This window comes from Sinohyriopsis cumingii, chromosome 7, assembly GCF_028554795.1.
Source record: "Sinohyriopsis cumingii isolate HCF-2022 chromosome 7, ASM2855479v2, whole genome shotgun sequence".
NCBI lineage: Eukaryota > Metazoa > Mollusca > Bivalvia > Unionida > Unionidae > Sinohyriopsis > Sinohyriopsis cumingii.
The window spans coordinates 56,407,695-56,428,372 of NC_142967.1; the positions used below are offsets into that span (position 1 = coordinate 56,407,695).

The 20,678-nt window shown below is 35.5% G+C and overlaps 1 protein-coding gene across 7 annotated transcripts in view; it reads right to left on the reverse strand.

Moving 5' to 3' along the window:
* Positions 1 to 325: 325 nt before the first annotated feature.
* The window catches only part of LOC149795305 (uncharacterized), a 121,685-nt gene continuing 101,332 nt past the window's right edge, over positions 326 to 20,678 (reverse strand). For 6 of the 7 annotated variants that reach the window (XM_089965044.1, XM_089965041.1, XM_089965040.1 and 3 more), the window contains one exon: positions 326 to 12,696. In XM_089965044.1, the coding sequence (XP_089821170.1) occupies positions 12,510 to 12,696 (187 nt within the window). In that variant the 3' untranslated portion in view covers positions 326 to 12,509. The remainder of the gene's footprint in view (positions 12,697 to 20,678) is intronic. The other variant, XM_089965042.1, reaches the window with a different exon arrangement.

Consider the following 20,678-nt stretch of genomic DNA (forward strand, 5'->3'; position numbering starts at 1 on the left):
CCATGTTGTTTGTTTTACTTATCAGGTTCAACAGACTGCATAGGTCAATATCTTCTATTACATAATGTGCCAGTAGATCAGGATCCATGTTGTTTGTTGTACTTATTAGGTTTAAAAGACTGTAGAAGTCCAGATCTGCTGGTTCCTTACGCAGTGGCATGTCCGGGTTAATGCAGTTTCCAGCTGGAGATGACTTGAGTATATACAGTAATGACAATTAAATTTCTTGTGTTGAAACATGAAAACTCATGTCCAGACAAATTGCAAAAGTGCCACATTAACGTCCAACATTGGGGCATAAACCAATATAAATATAAATGACATGTTTGTAATACTGAAATGCTTTATTTCTTAAAAATATATATGTAAAGATATTCAAATGAAAAAAAAAAGACTGAACAACGTTACTGTTTTTTGGAGTATCTTAACAACAAAAAGAGTTAAAGCTGAAGGCAAGCCTACATTTAGATGCACTTCCAAATCTAAGTGTATTGGTGTGAGACAATCTTTTTAATAGGACATGAACCTGCATATATTCTGAGTATAGTCAAGTATTCTGACTTGCTTTCAGATCCATTTTAAAAGTAAAATGAAACCCTATTCCCAAAAACTTACCAGTGAAAGTGAATTCTAATTATAATGTAAAAGTATGATATTCTGAACAAAATATCTCAGTAATTATATCTACGGTACAAGATATTTCTCACTAAAGACAATGTCTTGATTTGCCTGAAAACACACATTTAACAGTTTTTTTGGTTCATTTTTGCATAAATGGCAAGTTTTCATTTTGCATCTCTCACAGTAAAGTACTTAATGACAGATTATATGTATATGGCACGTGTTTCAGATATCCATGTTCCCCACAGCAGTGAAACAAACAAAACTTTACAAACTACATGCATTTCATCCACAACTGCTTTAGGTGATTATAAAATGTTATCTTGTTGCAGTGTAAAAGAAAGTTTCAATCATTTAAAACAATTTTTTTCTCCCACAAGCAAGTATGGAATAGGCAAATGCCTCAGATCAAGAATTGGTGCTCATTCCAAGCCACTTTTTTTTTTAGCTACATGAATAGACAAGAAATCTTTGGATCCCAGTGTCTCACCTGCATCTGTGCACTGATGTATCTCCCCCACCCGAATATCTGACTTTCCACATTTTAACATTCACACTGACCGATCAGGAAAAGTGATACGTACAACTCACAGTGCATATGAAGGCATGACAAAAAAATACTTTTCCGTAACATGGTGTTCATAGGCCCTAGGCACAATGGATAATACATACTGCCAAATATCAGGTGGAATCGAAGCAACCATCACCGTGTAGTCACAACGAATCAAATACTGTGCTTTAAGATGAGAAACAGAACTAAGACATTTTTTATTCAGACAGTGCACTGCTCTTACGCTTAGCATACCTTGACAAATCAAGTCAATTATCACTAGTCACAAGTATCAAATGCTGTGATTTTTAATTTGATACAATAACTTATTCTTTAGTTTCATAACATGTATCGATGTTAAGTTTTCATGACAGTGAGTAGATGAACAAGTTACGAGTCTCATATTTCCAGCTGTGTCAGAGAACAAAAACTACATAGCAACAAGAAATGAAATGAGTTACTAACATAAGCAGTCAAAAAAACCCAGATGCTCGAGGTTTGTAAGCACAAGTTATTTCTTAACTAAGGCAAGAAACAATGTCACTACAATGTAAAAAAATCATCATTTCACAAGGATGTGATGCATATTGGCAGTTTAATGTCATAATCCTCTAATCAGATCAACTTGTAAAAAAAAAACCCCACCTTACCTTTGCTCTACTGTAAAACATGCACCCCTAGTGAAAATACCCCAAAATGGGTACAAAAAGAGCATGTTGTACATACACCAAAATGCAGTAGTAACATTTATTCCAATTAGCAACCTACATGACACATTTATCTGCACATACACCAAAATGCAGTAGTAACATTTATTCCAATTAGCAACCTACATGACACATTTATCTGCACATACACCAAAATGCAGTAGTAACATTTATTCCAATTAGCAACCTACATGACACATTTATCTGCACATACACCAAAATGCAGTAGTAACATTTATTCCAATTAGCAACCTACATGACACATTTATCTGCACATTAAATTACATTACAATAGGTCTTTGTTATATTTATTCGTCGAACTGTTGGATTTATTCCATGAATTTCAATAATGTGGCTTTTAATGGACTTGACGTCAATACTAATATTACCAATATATTACCAAGCATACATGATTCTCCACATAAGTACATACATCCTGACAAATTCTGTGTTGTGAATGCTACATTTATGCCACCTATTTTCAAATGCATAATTTAAAGTGTGAGGCTGTAATAAAATAAAAATTACATCACCCTGTTAAAGTAATCATACATTATCAGGTCTTCTTTCAAAGTTGTTGAGCAAATGTGTATTAAAAGCACAAGATTGAAAATAATGGGCGACTGTTTACTTCCTCTACCCTGAAAAGAGACCCAAGTGGGCCTCACATCAACTTGCTAACGTAACAGCTGACCAAGTTTAAGTAGTATTAAAAGAACATAACCCAAAACTAACTCCTAACCTTTACATCATGTCAATTTTACCTATTTTACTATAAACTGATACAACTCCTAACCTTTACATCATGTCAATTTTACCTATTTTACTATAAACTGATACAACTCCTAACCTTTACATCATGTCAATTTTACCTATTTTACTATAAACTGATACAACTCCTAACCTTTACATCATGTCAATTTTACCTATTTTACTATAAACTGATACAAATTCTTTGTAAAAATCTTGCTCATCATCTTGGATTTTGCACATAATAATAATCACTTGAGTTCTGGATGATATAAACTCTCCAAGTCAGATTGAAATCAAATCAGTTTCAAGAGTGATGCATGCACATGCATGAATCTAGTTCATTATCCAAGTTTGATAATAAAAGCATACACTCCAAGATTGGTCGAAACCAGATAATAATAATAATAATAACAATAATAATAATAAACTCAATCAGAAACAAGATCACCTCATTAAGTTGCATGGAAATTGAATTCCTCAGATCTTTACAATATAAACCTATATTCCAAGTCTGATCAAAATCAGATCAGAAATACGGCCTTTTCATTGGTAAGAAGCAACTGCTGAAGGATAGATGATGCTCATATGGCATTCCTATATGTTTACCTAGCTATTTTTGTGAAAACAATGTAAAATCTACCTACCTAGTGCTGCACAAGTTTGATGTTTTGACCAGTCAAACTGCTTACCATGATGCTCATCCAAATGCACGAACCATGATCTTTGATTATGGTATAGCTTGGTGTTTCACAGCATAGCAACACATGAAGGTTTTTCAGTGCTGAGGAGAATGGAATAATAGTGCCTTGTCCTTGGGCACACCTCATTAGTTGACTGGCAAATGGAATAGAGTGCCTTGCCCTTGGGCACACCACATTCAAATGGAATAGTGTGACTTGTCCTGGGGCACAACAAATTATATGAACTCAGGCAAATGGAATAGAGTGCCTTGCCCTTGGGCACACCACTTTCAAATGGAATAGTGTGACTTGCCCTGGGGCACAACAAACTATATGACTCAGGCAAATGGAATAGAGTGCCTTGCTCACTGTCACACCACTTTAGTTGACTTGGGCAAGTAGATTGGAGTGCCTTGCCCTTGGGCACACCACATTAAAATGGAATAGTGTGCCTTGCCCTGGGACATATAATAATAATAATAATAATAATAATAATAATAATAATGAGGACTTTGTATAGCACCTAATCTTTAGAAGCTCTAAGTGCTTTACAACATTAGACATTTCACATTAGTTGACTCAGGCAAATGGAACAGTATGCCTTTCCCTGGGGCAAAACACATTAGTTGACTCAGGCAAATGAAACAGTGTGATTTACCCTGGGGCACAACACATTAGTTGACTCAGGCTAATGGAATAGAGTGCCTTGCCCTGGGACATACCACATTAGTTGACTTGCCAAATGGAAGTGTGCCTTGCCCTGGGGCACAACACATTATTTGGCAAGTAGAATTTAATGCTTGCCCTGGAACAGACAACATTAGTTTACTCAGGCAAATGGAACAGAGTCAGAGCGCCTTGCCCGGAGACATTCCACATTAGTTGACCCATGCTAGTTTGACGGATGAATCTCAACAAAAAAACTTTCAGTTGCAGGCCCAGCATACTAAACCATTGAACCACAGTGGCTCCATTAATGCACCAACAGATCAGGATCTATGTTGTTTGCTGGATATCTTATGGGACCTGATCTTCTGGTAAATTAAATGATGGAAAATCTGGAAGTGTGTTGATGGTGGTCACAGTTGGGTACATGATATACAAGTACAAAAACCATCTAGCCACTTTAATCTGACACACATTGTTCATTTAGAATGAGCTACCAAACTAAGTCTTGTTTATTACACCTCCCCCAAACCCCTCTACATATGAACTTGTGTATTGAGAACAATCAAAAAAGGAAAGCAAGAAATGTTGTTGACACTGTTATCGGTTTAATGCCATTTTTAAGCTCACAATGCATATATGGTAGACAGTATAACAGGTGGAGGAAAAACGCTGGGAAACCTTGGTAAGAACCACAACTCACAGGAAGCTACTAGAAAGCTTTCTCACATGCCCACATTGGCTGAACCTTAGACTTAAAACCCAAGAGGACAGGTGTGATGGCACTGATCTGTAAAGGTGAGCACATTAGACCACTTGGCCCCAAACAAAGAAATAAATCACAAGTAGATTTGTGTCAAATTCACCCAAAAATTAAAAACTAGAAAAATATGAAACGAGAATACCAGTTCCAATATGGTATTGGTGACTTGAAAGACTACTATCAATGGGTCACAAGTACAATTACCTTTGGTCAAAGTACAGTCTTGAAATAAACTTATTATGTAGAAAAAAATTACTTCCAAAATCTACTGGCAAGCCAACCACAAAATTTGGTAACAGAAATTAGTCTAAACAAAAGTTGCTGTGCTAAACAAATTTTTCAACAACTTTAACCTTTGGCCACAGTAGACCCCCAATTAACAGGCCTCCTAACTATAAGTGCCAGCCCATACACAAACTCTGGTCAAGATATGTGGTCTAGAACCTATTGAAAAAAAAAACACATTTTTTCTTCTTTTAGTCAGACTGACCTTGAACAGTGACTCCAAACTCAATAGACTTCTTTCAAGCCAAAGTGCAAGTTATCCACATATTATGCTGAAGGTACATGACCCTGTATATTTGGTACAGAAACTATGACCCTGAATATTTGGTGCAGAAACTATATTTTTTCAGCCACAGTAACCACTACCTTTGGAATGCTAAAAGAACTGGTTTCTTTCTTATTGCAAGTGTAAGTTGTCCAGATTTGAATGCTGGTCTACGTAGAACTAAAGTTATTGTGCAGAAACAAACTTCTTTTTTCAATCAGTGACCTTGACCTTTGACCCCAATAATGATTGGCTTCTTCCTTACTCTAAGTGCAAGCCATCCACAAAGTAAGTTCAAGGTCTGTGATACAGAAAAAATTATATTGTATGGATATCATTTTCTTCTTTCAGTCACATTGACCATGACCTTAAACCACCAAATCAATGGGGTTCAACCTTATTCTACAAATTTTAGTCAAGGTCTATGATGTATAACTAAAGTAACAAGGAAACCAGTTTTCTTCTTTCAATCAGTGACCATGACCTTTGACCCCCAAAACTTGTAGGATTCTTCCTTAACCCATGTACAAACCATTTAGTTCAGTCCTGGTCTGTGATGTACAAATAATAATACTGTATGGATAACAATTTTACTTCTTTCAAGCAGTGACCTTAACCTTTGACCCCAAATCAATAGAATTCTTTCTTACTCCAAGTGCAAGCCATTGATACAGCTTGGTAAAGGTAGATGGAATAAAACTGTTACTGTGTGTTAACAAGGAAGGTGACAGATGTGCAAATGTGGTTCGTGGCATGAAAATCTGAAAAGGTTATCTATACATGTATGGAAAAGTGCATTCTAAATATTGACTACCTTGCATGGCTTTGATAAACTGTATCAAGGTTATTGTTAAAAATAAACATATCTAAGTCTGAAACTGCCCCATAATGAACCTAAAAGCAAAACCTAAATGGATGGAGGAATGGAAGGATGAAGAGAAAGTTGGCACGAGTAACACATCATTCATAGTAGGTTATAAAAAGATCTGCATTTGTAGAAACATCCCCAATAAAGACCAAAAGACAAATTCCAGAAAGGCAAAAAAATATATAAAAACCTTTTAAAATTGCAATAATGGAATAAGATTCTAATCAGGTCATCAATATACACATTTCATTTGTGTACCTCAAATGGTTTTTGGTTAACAAGGTTATCATTAAAAGAAAAGCAGGTACAAGTATCAAAAGTTTAAAAAAATCACTAAAACTTAAAAATTATATTGTCACCTTAAAATCATATCAGATCAAAAACATATAATGCAGACAAAACAATTATATTTCATTTTTCTACCTTGAAATACTCTTGCTTAATTATACTAACAAGATGTATGTTTTAAAGTCCAAATACCAGAAGGTGAACATGTTACAAAATGTTTTAAATTGCTGTAATGACTTGACCATCTAATCAGGTCTACATATAAATACGAATATGTCTGCCAAATTCCATTCGCCTACCTCACATAATGTTTGCTCAATTAGGATAACAAGGTTAAACCAGTTTCAAAAGATCAAAAAGCTTAAACTTTGAAAAAATAAAAAAGGCTGTAAAGGCCTAGAAGTTAAATCAGGCTGTCTATACATGGATACAACATAGTCTAAGTTGAGTGGTTTTTGTGCATACTAACAAATTTCTCAAGTTTGATGAATTTACAACTAAGATGTACTCTGCCCCACACAGTGGGAGCATAGGACTGTGTCAAGTGAAAGTAAGAAAACAGACCAAAATGGTTCCCAATATTCATGTCAGAAAAAGGCAAATGTTGGGTACAAAAATATCTAATAAAAGTGACTGGACTGGTACAATATTCAATATTAAAGAACAGCCTGACAGGTATGATGATAACTCTTACTCCATCAACAGCCTGACTGATATGCTAATACTGTTCACTCCAACAACAGCTTGACTGATATGCTAATACTGTTCGCTCCAACAACAGCCTGACTGGTATGCTGATACTGTTCACTCAAAACAGCCTCACCGATATGCTGATACTGTTTACTCCAAACAGCCTGACTGGTATGCTGATACTGTTCACTCCAAACAGCCTGACCGATATGCTGATACTGTTCACTCCAAACAGACTGACTGATATGCTGATACTGTTCACTCCAAACAGCCTGACTGATATGCTGATACTGTTCACTCCAAACAGCCTGACTGGTATGCTGATACTGTTCACTCCAAACAGCCTGACTGATATGCTGATAGTGTTCACTTCAACAACAGCCTGACTGATATGCTGATACTGTTCACTCCAAAGAGCCTGACTGGTATGCTGATACTGTTCACTCCAAACAGCCTGACTGATATGCTTATAGTGCTCACTTCAACAACAGCCTGACTGATACGCTGATCCTGTTCACTCCAAACAGCCTGACTGGTATGCTGATAATGCTCAACTGAACAACAGCCTGACTGGTATGCTGATAATGCTCAATTTAACAACAGCCTGACTGGTATGCTGATAATGCACAACTGAACAACAGCCTGACTGATATGCTGATGCTGCTCACTTCAACAACAATTTGATTAGATGCATCAGAACTCTTCATTTTAAATAGAGCTTAAAAAACTGATTTTTAAAAAATGTACTGATTTACAACCATCTCTCAAGGATCAGCAACAAACATTAATCTAAATCAACAGTGGATTCGCTGACTGTTCTAAAAAGGAAAACAATGCTTTGTATACTGATTTTTACTGAACTGTTAATTTCAAAGGATTTAGATGTCTACAAAATTCCTTTGAAATACTTTGAACTTGCATGGATGAACAAGATGAAATGGTCTAAAAAAATGTTCTCTTTCCTATACAAATGTGCTTAATACAAAACAATCTTGATTTTATTATGTTTATCTTACTTTCTTCAATGTGAACATAAATCAGTGATTATATAGTTAACCTCTACAAAGCTCATGGTAGTCTCCTGTAGCCCATGTAAAATGTTAATTACCATACTGACAATAAATTCCATCAAATCTCATCTTGACAACAAAATGTTGATCCCATTACTAACCAAAGTTTTTTTTTGTTGTTGCAATTTTGTACTTTGGTATTTTAACTTTTAATCTGTTAAAATGTAAAATTAAAAATGTTTAATCGGCACTACATAACCAGCAATGTGCTAAAATACAGATGAATCATACACAAATATGTAAACTGTGACACAGTATATGATAACGACTACAAGTGGCCCAAGTGTGCTTAATATCGTTCACCTGAACTACATAACAGCTGACCATTTCGTGAAGCAGACATCAAGTACTGAAAGAATACATCCTTTGTGAACTGTCTTCCAAACTGCATATCATGTTAATTTGACCTATTTCACTATAGTGTGACAAAGATGTAATTAATATGCACAATCTCTTGCTTTTAATCAAAGACATACAAGAACTTAATGATAATAAACCCAATAGATAAAAAATAAGGCTTCACAAGTGATAACAAGCACAGCCAATCCAATACAAGATTACTTCATTAATAAGTAGTGATTCTGCTTTCTTTCAAAACTGCTCCTGACGATATAAGAATATGTTTCAATTCTATCAAAATCAGATACATATGGCTTCAAAAATGTTAACAAGTTCAGCCAGTCTGATACAAGATTACAGCATTATTATGCACAAATCTCGCTCATTATTGAATGATGATAAAAACCAATTATTTCAAGCTTTATCAAAACTGGATCAGACACATGGCTCCCAGTGCGGTCCTGAGGTAAGCCAATCAGGTTTACTTTGGTTCTGTGAGGTTTAACACCATTTTTCAGTACATGATAGTCAATATATTTGCTGGAGGAAGAAGCCTGGAAGAACCAATGACCCATGCAAAACTACTGGCAAACCTTCTAACATACCCACTCTGGTTAGCCCAAGACAACAAACCTGTACGGATAGAGGTGAGATGTGCAAGTGGTCTCTAAGGGTAAGAGCTTGAGACCACTCAGCCACTTGAGGCGTCTAGCCAATCAGATGCAAGATCACTTCATTAATGTGCATGAACTCAATCATTATCAAAGATATTTCAGATTCGATGATCTAAACACATATTCCAAGTCTGACTGAAATCACATGAAAAATATTAGTCAGCTAGATGAAGTAAAAAGGATATTAATGTAGCGGTAACATTAAGTGTTGATAAAAGTCATAGTAATGTAGTTCTTGTATTAAAAAAACAATGTCTTAAATTTGTTTCAGAAGACATAATGATTGTTGACCTCAAGAAGCCAACATTCTACTCGGTGAAAATTACAGGCTTTGAGTAACCCTGGAGTAACAGCCAGTAGAGCAAGCCAAGTTCATGCATCACTAATTAACTGAATTGACCAAAACAGATGAGATTCACATGCAAACAATGCAGCAGTAATCAGTCCACACTTCTAATTCCTACACTCTTCATATACACAATACAGTTGACCTGTCATGTGTAAGCTATCATTATCTCTCATACACACACACACACACACACACATATATATATATGTATGTATGTATACACACACACACACATACACACAATCACTCACTCACACACATAATTTACCATCAAATAGACATTTATTCCTACATCCAACTGCACTGGTCAGAAAGAGCTTTCTTACTAGGCCAGCATGTATATAACATCAAAGAATCAGTGGTCACTAGTCGCAAGCTAAACCCAGAGAATGAACCCATGTTAGTAAGGCATATAACGCAATTCAGTAACCTCCTTTGTTTGTAAGGGTGTAGTACCAACAGATATAATCCAATGATCAAATTCCATGACTGGAGCATGAACAGCACCTAACAGATGAATTTTGAGAACAAAATGTCAACAAAGTCACTGAAGCATGAACTATTGGTCACAGAGGCCTCTTTTTGGAGATAAGGTTGTAGAATCTGTCAGGATGCATTCCCACACTAACCTTGCGATTCTAGGAATCACAATATGTATATATCATACTGTAAATGTAAGTGATCATGAGCTAAAAGCAAAATCTTTAACCAATAAATGAAGTACAGATAACTATCAGCTTATTCTGCTGTAACTGCATGGGACTATAACAGAGATGAATAATCGGTACAAATTTTCTATCATTCTAGCATAAACAGTGCCTGAGAAATGAAAGCATAAAATGTTCCATAATGACTAAGTTCTGTACTGAGGGTGTGGTGTTCATCAACATGCATCCCCTCACCTGCTTTCATGATTCTACGTAAGGCATTATGTACATAGTATGGAATAAAGACTGCAGACACAAGCTAAATGGAAACACTTAACCTATGACTGTTAAATGTGAAAGGTAAGTTACCTTTACCTGTATATGCGTGGTACTAAGAGATAGGCATACAATCATCCAGATTAACTAAATTGAGGTTCAGCATTGTGTTAGCACAATACTAGTTTATTACATCTTAGCTAGCCAATGTTCCAATGTGATAACCCTATCTACACCATGGGGGATTGAGTGGATATTTCTGTGCTTTCAGGTCTGTGAATTTTGTTGGATGTGGCGGAAAGCCACTGCATCCAATCAAAATTAAGTTGCTATTCCTACACGATCAGGACAAGGGCAGCACACTACTTGAATTAACTCATAAATAAGCACTTTTCCACTGCAGGTCTGTGTTTGTACCAACACCTTTCACTTAAATACACCTGTAACGGCTTCTCTCTGGTACAGAGTCATACTTTCAATGTTAAACTTACAAAATATCTTCTCGATCCCACAATGTGTAGATAGGGTTAACTTATCGGAACCTTGGCTAGTGAAGATGACTGTATGATGCCAATTAAAAATTAAGTTCTAAATATGTAAATATAAAGAAATGCAAAATGACTTTAGCAACAACAAAAAAAGTCCAAATAAATGAAAACATCAAGTACTACAAAATACACAGGCTCTGTATAAGCTATATCCCCCTCCCAATCATATACTTTAATGAATCACGCATGTATAGTAAATATAGGAACTTTTCACCCAAGAAGCATGAAGTATGACAAGAGTGACCTACCTCTGAGATTAAGGCACAGTACTCATATGATGCATCCCTTCACCGAGTTTCATGATTCCTCATATACCAGTGTCAACCACGAGGTAAAATAATCCTACATGGTCACGAGCTACATGACAAAAAAAATCTGAAAAAATGTACTGTAGGTTAAAATGACCTTTTATAGTAAAGGTGTTTGACGATTCTGACGCTAAGTGCTTCAGCTTTAAAAAAATCACTGAAGTGTGAAATGTGTTACAGCGACGATCTTTTTTGATTAAGGTGAAATACCTACCAAGATGCTTCCTCTTGCCAAATTTCAAAAATGAAGGTACAAACAATTTATATACAAGATTCCTCAAAAAACCCACTGGTCATGAGATAAATGTTAGAACTTCCTTCTATTGCAACTTGGGTTACAAAACAGAATAAGATAAATCATCTAGTTTGATGATTCCAGCATGAGAAGAGCTTGAGAAATAAAATTCACTTTAACCAAAGTCAGTGAAAAGTAAAATATGGGTCAAAGTGACCAACTTTTGTGACAAAGGTGTAGTACTTGTTTGTCAAGATGCATCCCCTCGCCAAGTTCCATGATTCCAGGTACAAAAGTATGTACAATGTACATAAACCCCGAGTTAAACACAAAACCTGACCAAAAAATGTTGAATAATGCACATGTGCAATTTTAGTCCCCTATGCAGGGGATGACTGCTATGAAACTCGCTCCAAACTTCTGCCAAGCACATAGGAAGAAAGAATGGTCGACATGCAATGCAAATATACATATGTTTATGCATTTATTTGTGCAGATGCTAATACTGGGGGTAGCAGAATTGCTACCCTCTACTTCGTAGAAGTCAGCTAAAAGATGAAATTCATAAAAAGCTCTTGGCCCATTTCTGGTGTTCAGGCCATCTCCAATTCTGAATGAGCAGCATAAGAAGTTTTTCTTTTTATCATAATGTTATTTATTTCTTAGCATGAATCAAAGAAATTGGTTCTTTCTGGTCCTCAAAGCATCATATCTCATCTTTATTTATCTCCAACCTCTTCATATTTGTGAAGCTGCTAATGATGAACATCATACTGTGGAAGATGATAAAAAAAAAAAAAGGTATCTTTAACACATGCGACAAAACACTGTTCACATCTTTCTATTTAAAATAGCTTGCAAATTATGTGATGAAACAGAACAGCAGCTGCAGATGTAAGGCTTATGAAACGAGGCATCAGTCTCAAATTAATCAGTAATCTTCTGCCAGGGTTTTCTGTCCATCCATCTACTTTCGGGAATATGCTCCCATCGGCACTTGTCCCCAAACTGACAACCTGTTGTGCGCCAAAAGTAACACTCATTGCCGTTTACAGGGCCTGTTTGTTTAGGCTGACTCTTCACCCCACTTCCAATATGTATAGGATCATGTATACTGAAATGAAACCAAAATAATGGAAACATTTGCAAGCCTGGAGAAAAGTTGTTTTTCATGTAAACCCTTTCTTAAAGTGTGTGTTACAAGAACCAGAGTGTAATCATCAATTACATAGCTCACAACTATGTATCTCTTGGAAGACTCCCATAGTCACTTTTAAACATTTATTATCATGCATAAAATAAATCCAGGCTAGTGTGATACTGACAACATAATGTTGGCAACTTTTGTTAACTAAAGCATTGTTAAAAGTAACTAAAGCATTTTTAAAAGTAACTAAAGCATTTTTTAAATCAAAATTTACCTTTACATTTTTAACTCTTAGTCTTGTAAATTGTAAAATTTTAAGTTTATATTGACACTATGTAGCTAATATTGTACTGATACACAATAAAACATCATAATACATATATATAATGTCTGGATATAAAAGACACAGGACAATATAAAAATAACATTCTTTAACATAAATAAAAGAGGTATTATATTGAGTTGATGACAGAACAGAAATTAAGAAATTATAGTTGTTTTTGTATATTTTTTTAATTTAAAAATTGCTCTTCTTAAAATCTGCTTCAGGAGCTATTATCATTGTCCACCCCCCAAAATGCCAGATTTTACAAGGTGTAAGTTACAGGTTTTGAGTAACACTGGGGTAACCTCTAATATTAAAAGCACAAGAAATTACCTTGATTAGCCACTACAGCTGAGGCCTCAGATCAAAACTATGCAGTCCACTCATCTAATTCTTATATTCATTCAATGTAAAACAGAATTAGCCAGTTGTGGGCAGCCTTTCACAATATACCCTGCATGATCATTAACATGGACAGTCTACCAAGGAATAAATGTAAGTACTGCTACTTTGTAACCACACTGGTCAGAGATGGCATTCCGAGTAGCCTAGCATGTCAATAGCATGGAAAAATCTCTGTGATCATAAACACATACTTAACCCAAGTTAATAATCATAATTGTAGCTCATATTGATCTTCTTTGCTTGCAATATGGCACAGTATTAGCAGAGATTCATACAATTATCAACTTTCATGATTTAGATATAAACAGCATCCACTCAGTGAACTGTAATCTACAAACTTCAACAAAATCATGAAGTATAAAAAACATGTACACAGAAACCTTATTTGAATAGTAATTATCAATATGCATCCCCTCACCAGGTTTCATGAGTTATAGGTTGGATAGTGAGCATATAGCATGCTAACAAGCAGTGTGATCTTAAGCAAAACCTTACCCAAAGCCAGTAAACGATGAAATATAGGTCACGATGAAGCTTTTTTTGTTGTAAGGATACAGAACTGATACAAATGGTATCATTATAAATTTGATGACTCTAGCATAAACAATGACTAAGAAAAAAACATCAAACACAAAATGGAACCTAGGCCGGTAAAGTATTTAATGTGTGCTATAGAGATATACTTCTGTAACGAGGGAGTCGTGGTCATCATCAAGACATCCCCTCATGATATTTCACGATTCTTGAGAGGATTGTATGTATATATCAAGCTAAAGACCTATGTTGTCACCAGGTAAGAGCAAAAACTCAACCTCAGCCAAGAAAATGTGAAATGCAGGTTACAGCGACCTATTCTGTATCAGTGTGGTACCAAGATGTATAGCCATTTACTTTATTATTTCTAGCTTGAATAGTAAAAATTTAACAAGTCAGCAACATATTAATTATGGGTCACAGTGACCTATGTTTGTGATGATGATGGTGTATTAATCATCAAGATGCAGTTCCTTACTGAGCTTCATGATTCCAGATATAAAAGTATTTATACTGCACATAAAAAAGGCCCAAGTGTACCCGATATAAACAAAACCTAGGTAAAATATCAAACTTTACATCATGCAGATCTTACCCATTTTATTTTATCCTGACACAAATCAGTTCTGAAGATAATAGTGTCATTAATATATATAACCTCTTGCTCGTAATCAAAGTCATGTAAGATATTGATGGCATAAACCCATTTTACCAATTCTGATTGAAACTCGATGAGAAATACAGCTCCAAGGTCTCAAGAGGTAACAAGCTCAGAAAATCGGACCAAAGATATCTCATTAACGTTCTGAGCTTGCTTAGTATAGACTCTGTGATAAGCTTAATGATGATTCTAGCTCAGCAGAGTTACCTCAAAATAATAGGTATAGATCTTGTTCCTACTCAATTACAACCAACATCTTGACTAAGCAAAACTATTTAAAAAGTTTGATCTAACTCGGATCAGAAATACTGTTGCTCAATTAGTGACATGCTTGGCCAATCAGATGCAATAATATGCATACATTTGACTCAGAATCATGCTCAAACAAGATTTGGTTGAGGTAAAATGGAAGAACTGTTATGCATATTTAATTTATAAAGAGTACCTTATTTTAGTCATGCTGGTGATGGAGGGTTTTCAAGTTCTGCTTGGCTGACTTTTTCATGATTATAAGTGGTGAACAAGATGTTTATTAAAGTTTCAGTTTAAGGCCTAATATTGCTAAGAGTAAGTGGAATTTTCCATTAGTTTTCTGAAAAATACTATTGCATCGTAGGTCAAGTGGGGATGCAGGGGATTTCGTAAGCAATTATTCATTCCTGTTTTAAGATCAGTCTTTGGAATCGTTTATAGTTGTGTTCAGATATAATCTGAGACAAATGAATTATTTAAGTTATTCATTGGAATCACAAAATGCTCATTGACTTTTGGGCTAAAACAGTCCCTTGAAATTATTGAGAACTCATTTAAAGACATTCTGGATTCCAGCATTGTGGTACATCATGACATTCAAGACTAGTGGAATTCACTCAGAACATTATATACTTTTGGACTTGTGATAGGACATCCTGGATTATTTGATATCTAATTCACAAAACTGTAAATGTCTTTTAACTTTGTATTCAATGGCAATAAATTATTTATTGATTTTACTAAATCTATTGGTTTCATTTCCTTTTTGTTACACATCTGAGTCGTAAACAGTATACACGGGCATAATTCCAGTGTACTGTGTGTAAGTAACCTAACCCTTTGTTTCATACAAAATTTCATTGTGTCCAATTTTACTAAGTAAATACAGACCTAATTTCACAACTGGCTCATACTTGTTTGAGCTAAATCCAGACCTGCCAACCCTGATGAGACCATCTCAGTAAGGCAGTTGATTTTTTCCCAGTTTGACCAGTTTTGAGTAAGGTATAACGAAATATCATTAACTGCTAATGTAAAGCTGGAAACATTGGTATTCGAAATATGCAGCGATGGTAAACATTACGTTTAACTGAAAGGTTTCTAAAGTTCAGACAGACCTTATTTACCACTAGTACAGTGGCACAAACTTCAGTTCCAAACCCTATGCAGCTCAATGGCTTGCTGCTATCTCTCAACTTGACATAATTCTTGAAAAAAAATAATCTTCATTTCACATGGCGAAGGGAATTATAACTCCCGCCATGAGACATACTCAAATTGATATGTGATGTCAAATAAATGTAACTGTTTCCCTTCCTGTTTTTATTCACAAGAACCTGAATATTCCTTTTTATTTTTCTGTGCTGATTATTATCTCTTTATAAAAGGCTTATTTTACGTTTCGCCTTCAGCATGCATTGCTTGCTGGATGCCACATTTTAAAAATTCTATAATCAACAGTTTGACCATGCAGACACTTCGCATGAAAAATTATGTGCAGTTTAGAGCATCTGAGGTGCTGCTGTAAGGTTAGTCTGGTTCCCTAATTCTAATATGAAACCCAGTTCCAAATCAAACATGGATGAACCAATTATATGGAACTTTTGGCAACGATAATTTTTCCGTAGTTTTTGCTTTTATACTTCAAGTCCATATTTTAAGAATCATTTTTATAAGACTTACAACAAAATCATAAGTGCTGGCAGGTATGTATACCCATAGTCTATTTTTGGAATATTCGAACGACATGAAATTTGAGTTCCAGATCTCGGGGAATGGAATTCTTTGTGACACTGGATCCACATCCTGTAATCAACAAACTTAAAAAGATACATTTTCAAACACCAATGAGTTTTCTGTTTATGGGTGGTGACTTTATATTTAAGGAATTTAAGGATATTATTCACCAATCTCTAAAAAATAGTAAAATATCAAAACATGAAAGTCATGTCACATGATAAAGATTTATCCGAAAATATTTTGACAAAGTACAGTTCAGATATGAAACTACAAAAGACCAATGGATGGAAAGATAGGTGCATAGACAGTGATGAACAGTGGGATAGACTTACACTAGAAGTGAAACCCACCCCAAGTGTGTGTGTGGAAGGTATAAACAAGGGTTTGGCGGAATACCCATCTCTATTGCACACTGTGCAATAATTTACTCCCAATATATATCACCTGAAAAATTTCAACATAAAACTCTTATGCAGAATCTGAATGCCACCAGAAATGAGCTGTCAGAAAACAGTATAGTTCACCTGTACACCAATGGAATGCACTGTCAGACTACAGTTCACCTGTACACCAATGGAATGCAGTCATAAAACAGTATAGTTCACCTGTACACCAATGGAATGCCCTGTCAGACAGTACAGTTCACCTGTACACTTGATTGGGGCACCATTAATTTGGCATTTTGTATTGGAATTTAAATCAGGTGAATAGGTAATATCAATCAACACTTGCTTCTAATAGGGGATTTACACAATTATTTGCATGCCTTAATCGCAAAAAAAGATTCATATGTAAATTTGTACTGTCAGTAATAAACAAGACTGATCCCAAGCAACAACTCTGAATGAAGATAATGAACCATGAAATACAGGTCACAGTGACCTACATCTGGAGTGATATTATACACACATTAGGATCCACATCAAGGCAGATAACCCTACAAGACTGTTCAAGAAGCTGGCTCAAAATCATTTGTCAATCAAAGAATTGATTGATGAAATAAAGGTCACAGTCACTTATGACACCATGATGTAGTACTCAATATATTTTCGGTAACCAAGGTTCTGATATGTTAACCTATCTACACCATGGTAGATCGATCAGATAATTCTGTGCTTCAGGTTTGTGAATTTCAATAGATGCAGTGCTAAGCCACCACATTGAATCAAATCAAGTTGTTCAAATTTGAACATTGTTCCTACATGAAGATACAAGGGCGCACACAACTGGAATGGCTTCATAAATAAGTAATCTTCCACTGCTGATCTGTGTTTGCACAAATACATCCTTTCCCTTAAATACATCTGAAATGTCTTCTCTCTGGTATGCAGTGCTACTTTTGATGTTCAACTTTTAAAGTATCCTTTTGAAGTTGATTGAATCCATCATTTTTGGCCAATGCACAATACACTGCTGTTACAAGCTAGTGATTAGCTGGCATTACATATTAATGGAGGCAACTCATGAATTCCTAAAGATGTCACTATAACAAAGCACTGAAATATCTTATCAATCTGCCAAGGTGTAGATAGGTTAACATATCAGTAAGGATCCACAATTAAAGCCACAGGAATCTATACTGAAATTGGCATGACACATGGACCAAATGAAAAATGTTACAAAGAAGTCAGTGAAGTGGTTGCCAATATTTGGCATGAGGGACAAGTTCCCTTCAATGATGACAGGGTTCATAGCATAAGCTCTCCAAAAATAATGTCTTGACAGTCATGCTAATACACAGTATATCTTTATACGGTTTGCCCAAGTGAGAAAGTTATGATGGATTTATCTATTTCACAAAAGTGTACTCCTCAACACTAGAGAATTTCAAGCATATGACATCATGAACATTTGTAATTTTTCAAGCAGTTTTATTGCTGAAAAACAATTTCGTTAGCCATTAAACAAACAGTAATTCTTGTTTATAACATTTTTTATTGTACTGTAAACAAAAATTTCTCTTTTTCTGTTGAAATTTATTTATAGAAAATTCAGTCTGCATCCTAAGCTATATCCAAACACAAAATCTATATGAAAGGCTATATCCATAACAATGAGTATTATTTTTTCCTCAACACTATATCCTAGTGAGAACTGAGACAAAAAACAACCCATAATGTGAGTAAATCCAACCTAAAGTATTGTTTCTGCCCATAAACTGGACCATTGCGTGTGATTTTCCTATCAAGCAACACACAGATGGATTCTGTAAGTCTCACTATTTATGTGTGTGTGGATTTTTAACGTAGCTTTAACAATTTTTTAGTCATATCACTATGATGTTAGCAGTGTGGCAGTTTATAGTGATGTCTAGCACTGGGGCATCATGCCGCAGACATGTAGCATGATGTCCTACCTAGTTGCATTATCCTGACACCAGGCTGACCAGTCCTAACATTAACCTCTTAATATTGAGCACCTAGCGAGGCAGCTGTTAGTACAATTTTGATAAGTCTTTGATATGACTTGGCTGGGGGTTTGAACCAGTGACCTCTAGCATCTGGGGCATACACTCAAACCACAAGGCCAACGGACTATGAAACACTGGTAGGTCAAAAATGACTGGGGGGGGGGGATTATTGATGAACAGATCTCAATGGTCAAGGCATGCAGTCTTGACCTAAACTTATTCAGCAGAACCATTATTTCCAATCAGACTAACCATAATCATGATCTCTAGCCTTTAGACCCCAATCTCAATAGATTTCCCAATCAACCAAAGTCAAAGTCACCCACAGTGTTTGGTCAATAAATTTTCTCTAAAACAAAAGTGACTGTGCAAAACCTTTGTTTTCATTCACAATGTCTCTAAATGTTGACCTCTTGAACTTCAAATTCAACAGGCCTCTTCCTAAAGTTCAAGCCAAGAACTGAAGTTATGTAAAACATTCATTCTTCTTCCTGTCACAGTAACCTTGACAAATGACCTTTTGACCCCAAAACAAATAGGATTTTCCATCAAAACTGTAAGCTATTGACGCTCTTTGGGAAAGGTATATGGGCAATGACTGAAATCTTTGTACAGAAACCATTTTTTCTACCAATGACTTACCTTTTTGAACTCTAAATCAATAGACTTGTTTCTTACTCCAAACACAAGCCAAACACAAAATTTAATACAGATCTATGATGCAGAATTAAGTCGGTGCAGAAACCATTTTTCTTTGTTCAGTCACAATGACCCGATTAATGACCTTTTGACTCCTTGTGTGGTAGACTTCTCCCTCACTCATGGTGCAAGCCATCCACAAAGTCTAGTTTATGTCTGATTTAAACTAATGTTATTGTGTTGACAACATAATTTTCTTTTAGTCTCAATGACCTTGTTCTTTTTCCTTTATTTCCAAAATTAGTAGTCTTTACAAAGTTTGGTAATAACATGATGGACCCCCCCCCACCAAAGCAACAACAAGTAAATGGAATGAAAACATTATCATATAATACACACTGAACTTTATTACAGGTGTATAAAAACTGCCATAATAAAATCTGTCGACCATGAAAACAAAGCTCCACATTAGTTATGAAGCTCAAGATTATCTCTTTTGCACATATAAATACTCATTGGGGAGTCTATATACATAATGTAATGAATATCACCAAATAAGTTTAGAAGAAGTGATGTTAAATTTTAACCAGACAAACAATTAAACAGAATTATTTACCATGACATACTTGTTTCTCTTACTTATGAGATCAAGGACCTGTGTTTGTGTGTGTGATTTGGATTTTTAACGTAGCTTCAACAAATTTTCAGTCATATTGCTATGATGTCTGCAGTGTGGCAGTTAATAGTGATGTCAAGCACTGGGACATCATGCTGCAGACATGTGGCATGATGTCCCACCCTGTCACATTATACTAACACCAGGCCAACCAGCCCTAACACTAGCCTCTTAATGCTGAGCACCTAGTAAGACTGCTGCGAGTACCCATTTTTATTTATAAGTCTTTGGTTTGAATTGGCCGGGGTTCAAACCTGTGACTTCCTGCATCTAAGGCAGACACTCATAATCACTTAATCTACCAGAG